Source organism: Grammomys surdaster, unplaced genomic scaffold (assembly GCF_004785775.1).
Source record: "Grammomys surdaster isolate TR1022 unplaced genomic scaffold, NIH_TR_1.0 1164, whole genome shotgun sequence".
Taxonomy (NCBI): domain Eukaryota; kingdom Metazoa; phylum Chordata; class Mammalia; order Rodentia; family Muridae; genus Grammomys; species Grammomys surdaster.
In genome coordinates, this window is record NW_021605583.1 from 1998074 (window position 1) to 2006622 (window position 8549).

The 8549-nt window shown below is 42.4% G+C and overlaps 2 protein-coding genes across 2 annotated transcripts in view; both read left to right on the plus strand.

Annotated features, from left to right (window-relative positions):
* Window positions 1–5858: 5858 nt before the first annotated feature.
* Cldn25 (claudin 25) lies at window positions 5859–6530 on the plus strand. Its single transcript, XM_028783667.1, has one exon. The coding sequence runs from the start codon at window positions 5859–5861 to the stop codon at window positions 6528–6530; it is 672 nt and encodes a 223-aa protein (XP_028639500.1).
* Window positions 6531–7282: 752 nt separating this feature from the next.
* Window positions 7283–8549, plus strand: part of Nnmt (nicotinamide N-methyltransferase) — a 6312-nt gene continuing 5045 nt past the window's right edge. Inside the window, exon 1 of the mRNA XM_028783668.1 lies at window positions 7283–7303. Within this exon, the coding sequence (XP_028639501.1) occupies window positions 7283–7303 (21 nt within the window). The remainder of the gene's footprint in view (window positions 7304–8549) is intronic.

Genomic DNA, 8549 nt, shown 5'->3' on the forward strand with positions numbered 1-8549 from the left:
GAAACTGGACTTATGACATGAGCCACCATGTAGATGCTGGGAATTGAATCCAGGTCCTGAGTAAGGGCAACCAGTGCTTCTAGCCACAGAGCCATCTATACAGCCCCTAAAACAAGATTATCACTTCCTTCCTATCAGAGATTACAAATAAGTCTCACTAAAAGCTTTTTTTGTTGTTTAGTTTTAAAGTTTTCAGCGATTTTTTTTTTTTTGGCTTTGTTTTGAGACATGGTCTCTGTAGTCCAGGAAGGCATCAAATTCACAGCTCTTCTGCCTCAGCCTCCTGCTTACAGAGATTATACATTTATTCCACTATGTCCAGCTATTCATAGCTTTTTAAAACTATTTTATTATTAAAGATCAGGAGTGTGTTATGTGCAAATGAGATCACTAGTTTACTTTGCAAAACAGGCTGACCAGAAGACAGCCACTGATTCCAGAAAGCATCATTAACAAGGCGACACTCTTTGTGGAAAGGGTGCATGCTGTAAGAGCATCTTGTCCTCTTTATACACTTTTTGTTACTTGGCTCACAAAGCAAGCTAGCAGGTTTACAAAAGCCAAATGGAATGCCATTAGCACAGCAATAGCATAAAGTATAAAATTAACAGAGACAAGGGTGCAGATACAGGTGATTAAATCAGTAGGAATTTAGAACAGATGTTATATGACTTCCAAGATGAAGTTTATACAAATGTCATCTTTTCTCTTGCTAATTTACCCTTTGTACTAGCACTGAGAGCCTGACCTTTTGTGTCCTTTAACATTCTTTAACTGAGAGATGGCTTAGTAGTTAAGAGAACTAGCCATGTGGAGGACATGGGTTCTGGTCCTATATGAGGCAGCTCACAAATACCTGTAATTTCAATTCTAGGGAAGCCAATGTCTTCATTTGACCTCTGAGAGTTCCTGTACATAATATGGTGCACATATATACACATATATACACACATACATACACATAAAAGAAATACTAGCCGGGTGGTGGTGGCGGCGACGCATGCCTTTAGTCCCAGCACTTGGGAGGCAGAGGCAGGCGGATCTCTGAGTTCGAGGCCAGCCTGGTCTACAGAGTGAGTTCCAGGACAGCCAGGACCATACAGAGAAACCTGTCTTGAAAAAAAAAAAAAAAACAAAAAAAAAGAAATACTAAAAATAATAAAACTGTTTCATTATTGGTATGTATTGCATCCTTGGAGATATTCACACTGTATAGTATGATTCTTTTTTCTAGAAAAAATAAAATAGAGGGTCAGGCCATACATGGTCACAGATAACTTTTATTCCAAGCTTTCAGCACTGAGGGCAGGCAAAGGAAGGCGAATATCTGTGAGTTTGAGGAGAGCCTGGTCTACTAGTGAGTTCCAAGCCTCCAAGCCTGCTACGAAAGACCTTGTCTCAAAAACTGAAGTATGTGTTAGTGGTATGTGCGTCTGGAGTGTGTGTGTGTATGTGTGTGTGGTGTTCTCTGGGTGGACTTTAATGGCTTAGGCTGTTTCTTCATGTCCTTTTCACTGCTCTCTGCTGTCCTGCAATAAACATGTACTGCTTTGATTAAAACATCTTTCATTCTTTAAAAGGTATCTTGTGAGACCAGATCTTAATTAGATCCTGACTCCCAAGGTCCATTGCAACATAGTGTCTCTAAAACAATCAAGCTTATCCTAATAAAAAGAATAGTTTTGATTGGCATTTCCCTGATAACTAAGAATATTAAACATTTATTTTTCTTTTTACCTTCTTGTTTGTTTGTTTTGTCTTCTTTCAAGACAATTTTTCTGTGTAACTGTGGCTGTCCTGGAATGAACTCTGTAGACTTGGATAGCCTTAAACTCAGAGGTCCACCTAGCTCTGCCTCCCAGCTACTGGGATTAAAGGGATGTGCCACCACCACCCAGCTAGACATTTCTTTAAGCGTTTCTCAGCCATTTGTGTTTCACCTTTTGAGAACTCTGCTTAGCTCTGATTCCAAGTTTTAACTTTGCTTTCTTGATGCCAAATTTTTCTAGTTCTTTATATATTTTACATACCCAATTCTCTATCAAATGTATCTGATATAATGGTGTCCTTTATAAATAAGTAAACTTTTAAATTAATTAAATAAATAAGATGGCAAATAATAGAAGACATCCACTTCTGGCCTCCACACACACATGCACATGTATGCACATGCTATAGACACATAACCAAAAGCATGAAGAAAACACACTGGCCAGACATTTATGACTTCAGTGCAATAAATCCCAGGTTTCTTGTGTTCTGCCATAAAGACAAGATTTTAGCCACATGCTGGGTCGATGCTGCAGCTGGGAACAAGAACCTGAAGTACTGAAGTCCAAGTCACCTAACTCAGGGTTACCTCTGTCTCCTACCAGCCAGGAGACCTTGGCAGTTTCCCCAAGGTGCTCCACACAGTATCAGAATGAAAATTCAAAGCCAAGCACCCAACCCAAAGCCTGGCATTTAGCCACGATCCGAATATCACTTCCTTTCCCGTCAGATCCTATGGCTTAGAAGCAGCAACAGACAGAATGGAAGCTGGTATGATTGACAGCTATTTGCAGCTGCCTTTGGATCAGCAGAGAATCAGCAGAGGGAGCACTTCTCTCCAGGGATGTTCTGGGTAACAGGGAAATTCACTTGGATTGAGGAATATTAATCTTAAAATTTCCGAGCTTTCTGATCACAAAATATCAAATGGCAAACTTATTAATGTTTGACAAAATTATAAATGTGTAAAGAAATGAGTAAGGAAGTTCAAAACTAACTTTAATATAACAACAATTAACATTTTGTTTAAAACAAAACTCAGACATGGAAGGGGTTAAAAATTATTTTACATGTATTGTTGAGAATGAGCAAATGAAACTTAAGTACTGCTATTTGTTTTCAGAAACTAAATTCAAGGTCCCAGGCCCTAAGGGAGCTGGGGACTTCCCTATTGCTGAACCACTTCTGTTGTAAACAGTTGTCTGAGTTCAGACATCTCAGGGACAACTTAGAAGGAGACAGATGTCTGAGTTCAGACATCTCAGGGTCAACTTAGAAGGAGACAGCTGTCTGAGTTCAGATATCTCAGGGACAACTTAGGAGACAGATGTCTGAGTTCAGACATCTCAGGGATAACTTCTCCATCTAGCTGGCAGAGTCAGACAAACTCATGTTCTCAGCCTAGGAACAAATTCCTACCCTACTTCTCCAAATGTTTTAATTATCTGTTAACCAGTAAAGGTTATAGTGATTGCTGTTATCTAAACCAAGGTGCATAAGTTTTAAAAATATATAACCAATAGCCTGTCATGCCCTAATTAACCACATGCACATGCACTCCTTCTTCCCCTATCACTCTTGAGTTCTGGACCTAATGTCTAGAAGAATGAATTAGGGACCTTGAAGCCAAGTATTGTAACTCTAATTTTTTTCAAAGCCTACTTTTAATAATGGTTCTTAAACACTTTAACCTGCCTTCTAGCCCACCACCCACCACAGGTGGAGAAAAAGAAATGTTTAGAAATGGTTCTTTGGCCGGGCGGTGGTGGGGCACACCTTTAATCACAGCACTTGGGAGGCAGAGGCAGGCGGATTTCTGAGTTCGAGAGTTCGAGGGCAGCCTGGTCTACAGAGTGAGTTCCAGGACAGCCAGGGCTACACAGAGAAACCCTGTCTCTCGAAAAAGCAAAAAAAAAAAAAAAAAAAGAAAAAAGAAAAAAAGAAAAAGAAAAAAAAGAAATGGTTCTTTGGAGCAGCTCCCATCTGCATTGTCAGGAAATTAGCAGTTCAGTTCACAGGTCAGCAGCAGCTCGATCCACTCACAAACACTTCACGGATACACCAGCAGTCCTTCTGTTCAATAGAGTCTGGATAGCAGCAGCAGTGGCACACACAACCTAGCAAGAATAGCCAGGCTTCAGCTAAACTGAATCAGCAGGAATCAGGAGGAGAGACTTGGGCTAACAGGAACACCAGGAGAAGTTCTCTGCTGTGCCTCTCTCAATGAAGCAAAGATCATTGCAAAACTAAGAAGTTTACACAGCTAGTTCTCAAGCAAGCCTCAAGCCCCCGTCACTGTCTGTTGAGTCCTTGTACCCTCTTCTGGTATGTCTGAAGACAGCTACAGTGTACTCGTCATATACATAAAATAAATAAGTAAAGTCATTTAAAAGAGCAGCCAGTTGGTGCACTTAACCTCTGAGCCATTCTTCCAGCCATAGGAGAGCTTTTGAAGAGAATGAAATTGCATTCTCTATACTCTGCACCATGTGATCACCTGCTTTCTCAGGTAAGGGCTTCAGGTTCCACTCTGCCTCCTGTCTGCTACGAGACAGAGCAGCTCTTTTCCCCACTTTATGCCATGAAAATATCTTCTGCAGGCTAAAGAGATGCCTCGGCAGTTAAGAACTTGTTCTTGCAGCCAGGCAGTGGTGGCGCACGCCTTTAGTCCCAGCACTTGGGAGGCAGAGACAGGCAAATTTCTGAGTTCGAGGCCAGCCTGGTCTACAGAGTGAGTTCCAGGACAGCCAGGACTATACAGAGAAACCCTGTCTCGAAAAACCAAAAATAAAATAAAATAAGAACTTGTTCTTGCACAGGAGCCAGGTTGGATTTACAGGATTTACAGCACCCACGTGTCAGCTCCAACCATCCATAAATTAAGTCCCAGAGGACTCAATGGCCTCATTTTGCCTACTTGGGTATGCGTCTACATACATGCAGGCAAAACACACACATAAAATAAGTCTTTCCGAAGTTTTTTTTTCCTCTACAAAAATCATTTAAAACAAAAAAAAGTCAGGGTTTAATGTAGCGAACTTGCACTGTGTAGCTGAAAGTGACCTTGAGCCTCTGGTCTCTGCCTCCTGAGTTTGAAGATTATAGGTATTACCACCACACCCTTTTATGTGGTTCTAGGTATACAGCCAAAGGCCTGTCCACCAAAGCAGTCTACCTAGTAAGTTCCCAAGCCCCTACAACATCACTTAAAGTTGTTTTGTGTATGGGTGTTTTGCCTGTATGTGTGTCTGTGTGTCATGTGTATGCCTGATTCCTATGGGGGCCAAACGAATGTTAGGATCCCCTGGAACTAGAGTAGGAGGTGGTTGGGAACCACTGTGTAGGTGCTGGGAATTGAACCCAGACCCTCTGGAGGAGGAGCTGGTGCTCTTAATTGCTAAGTCATCTCTCCAGCCTCAACATCATTTTTAAATGACTGTCTTATATTAACCAAAATGTCTAATTTCTAACAAGCTTCAGTGAACGTTTAAAATAAATCTTTCTATATAGTTACCTAGAAAATAGATAAAATTCCTTTAGATAAATTCTGCATCAAAGTCTATACATATTTTAAATTTTTAGTCACATTTATTCATATGTGTGTGCACATGTATACTAGTCAGTTCTCGACTTCTACAATATGATACCTTGGTGTTGAACTCAGGTTGTCTCACCTGGCTGCAGGCACCTTTATCCACTGAGCCTTTTCACTTTGCCCATATAGTGAAAAGTATGAAAATGTCCTTGGGAAAGATCATGTTAGGTGTATTTCCTGAACATCAATTTTGTAACCTCAGAGTTGAGGAGTGATTTTTGACTTTATGAATGTATTTATCAAACACAGTGACAGCTTACTTTCTGGCCATTGGACTCTCTCACGGGACCCTCCTTCAGAATCCATTCCCACATCTGATCTCAGCCACACCCCTAGACCCAAACACTACCAAATTCCTAACACCTGTCTCAGCTGTTACACTGAAAATTAACACCAGAGTTTTCTGCAACTTCCAACAACTCCAGCTTCCCAGAAAGTCACCCCAGCTGACCAGTCCCTGGGTTCATTATCCCTTCCTGCAGAGGGCACGACCATGGCCTGTAGTTTCCGTGGGAGAGTCCAGCTTGGCGGTCTGCTCCTCTCTGTCCTTGGCTGGGTGTGCTCCTGTGTCACCACTGTTCTTCCCCAGTGGAAGACTCTTAATCTGGATCTGAATGAAATGGAAACCTGGATCTCGGGGCTCTGGGAGGCATGCGTGAGTCAGGAGGAAGCTGGCACTGTATGCAAAGCCTTCGAGTCCTTTTTGTCTCTTCCCCAGGAGCTACAGGTAGCCCGAATTCTCATGGTGGCTTCCCAAGGACTGGGACTGTTGGGACTTCTGCTGTCTGGCTGTGGGTTAGAATGCTTCCGGTTTCACAGGCCCGGAGGAGTTTTCAAGACACGGCTGTGCCTCCTAGGAGGGACTTTGGAGGCATCAGCTTCAGTCACCACCCTCTTTCCAGTCTCCTGGGTGGCCTATGCCACATTCCAAGACTTCTGGGATGACAGCATCCCCGAGATTGTTCCCCGGTGGGAGTTTGGAGATGCCTTGTTCCTGGGCTGGGCTGCTGGGCTTTTCCTAGCTCTGGGTGGACTTCTCCTCATCTTTTCTGCCTGCCTGGAAAATGAAGATGGATCTTCTCCCTGGATGGCCGGTGCTTCAGTAGAGGAAGAATTTGATGGTTCCTTCCACCTCACATCAAGACCAGTGAGCCAGGTCATCTAGAGCTAGAGCCTACCTAGAAATCTCTATAATAAAGGAATGTCAGTAGGCTCCATTCCTTACCCTTCATGGTTCTGTTGAAAAAGAGTGCTCATAGCAGATTTGTCAAGGGTTTGAGTATCTTAGTGATCTGAGAACTTCAGTTGAGAATTAAAAGTCAGGACAGTATCTTACAAACATGTTTATAGCATTTGAAATCTTATTTATATAGAAATGTTTTCAGTTGAAGGTAATGCTTCAGGCTTATAATTTCAACCCACGGGAAGCTGAAAGAACTGAGAATTTAAGGCCAACCTCACCTGAATGGTGAGACCCTGTCTCAAGCTTTGGGGGTGGGGAGGAGATCATGGTGGCTCTCACTTGTAATACCAACACTTAGGAAGTTGAGCCAAGAGAACTCCCCTAAATTCAAAGCTAGCCTAGACTACTGTGTTAAAATAATAATAAACAACGCTTCATAGTATTATTTAAATACTTAATCACTTTATTATTAAGGAAGATGTTTTAAGAAGTTGGAGTCACCAGAAATAATCTAGTGTGAAGAGGCATTGTATGCCTAGCTAGAAATGTTGATGCATTGGCAAAGGAAAATTAGTTATTGGCCCACAATGGTCTCTATAGCATGAGACGCTTCTGGTGTGAGATTTGAATCACGAGCCCCTGCTGCTTTCAGATCCCAGTGTTCTAGAAGGGCACTGCTGTGTTTCTGTTGCTTCATGAGGCTGTGGATGGTTCCATCGTTCTTACTGAAGGTAATGGTCCCTGTGGATAGTAAGGTAGGTCCCTAGCCTTTCTGAGTTGGCCAGGACTCTGTAGTTTCACGACTAAAACTAGCAAACTCAACTACACTAGGACAAGCTGGATACTCAAGAATAGTTGCGCCTATTACCATCCAAGGTGAGCTTCTGTGTGCAAAGAATTTTCAGCTCCACAAAAATGTCTGTTACCACATGCAAAAAAAAAAAAAAAAAGCACATTCTAAATGTTTTATTATGGAGGAGGATCTGAGCGTGTAGTGTTGACTTGCTTAGCATGTAGAACGTCCAGGGTTCCATCCCCAGCACTAAAGGGCAGCTGTGGTGGGACATGCTTTCCATCCTAGTACTTGGGAGGTGGAGGAAAGAGGAAGTTCAAGGCCAGCCCAGGCCACATAAAACCTAGTCAAAGAGAAAGAGGAGGGGAGTATGGGGGACAGACAAACAGAGACAGATACACACAGACACAGAGGGGATGGGGTAGGGGGAGAGGAATTTATTGTTTTTGTATTATTTGGGGCTGGGGAGGTACAGAGGTTGGGGCATCTACCTAGCATGTAAGATCTTGGATTTGATCTCCAACACTATAGAATAAACACATTTGCCAAAGCAGCCCAAACCAGCATCCTTTTGCAAAAAGCCATTTTGCCAGGCTAACAAGATGTTCAGTGGCTAAAGACACTTGCCACCAAATTGATGACCTGAGTTTGATCCCCAGAACCCACACAATGGTAATAGAGAACTGACTCCACAAAATTGCCCTCTGGCCTCTGCACAAGCACTGAGGCAATATGCATGTACCACTCCCCCAATACCATAGTGTACAATAATAATAAAATTAAGGAAAAATGTTTTAAAAGGAATTAAGTATGCTAATGCATACTCTGCATCCTAACACTCAACTGAGAGGCAGGTGGGTCTCAGTCAGTTCAAGGAAGAGTAAGGCTACAGAGACATTATCTTAGAAGGAAAAAAAAAAGCCACTCCAAGCCAAGGAAAGAGACTGCAAAGTACAACTTCTCAGCAACTTTTCCCTTCCTATTGAAAGATAGGTCCCTGGGAGTTGGATTTCTCTGGAAAGGCCCCCTTCCTTTAATGTGCACTCATCTGTGAACAAACACAAACTGAGCCATCAGGATCAAAATGATCCTCTAGTTTGTGTGTGCCAAAGCTTATTCTGTTCTCCTCGGGCCAATCAGAAGACTATTTCTGATGACTGTTTTGGTTTTTGTTTTTTTCCAGCTACCTGCCTTTCTCAATAGGTTTG

Bases quoted from the DNA above. Each gene is read 5' to 3' on its own strand.
- Cldn25 (XM_028783667.1), top strand. From the start codon at position 5,859: ATGGCCTGTAGTTTCCGTGGGAGAGTCCAGCTTGGCGGTCTGCTCCTC.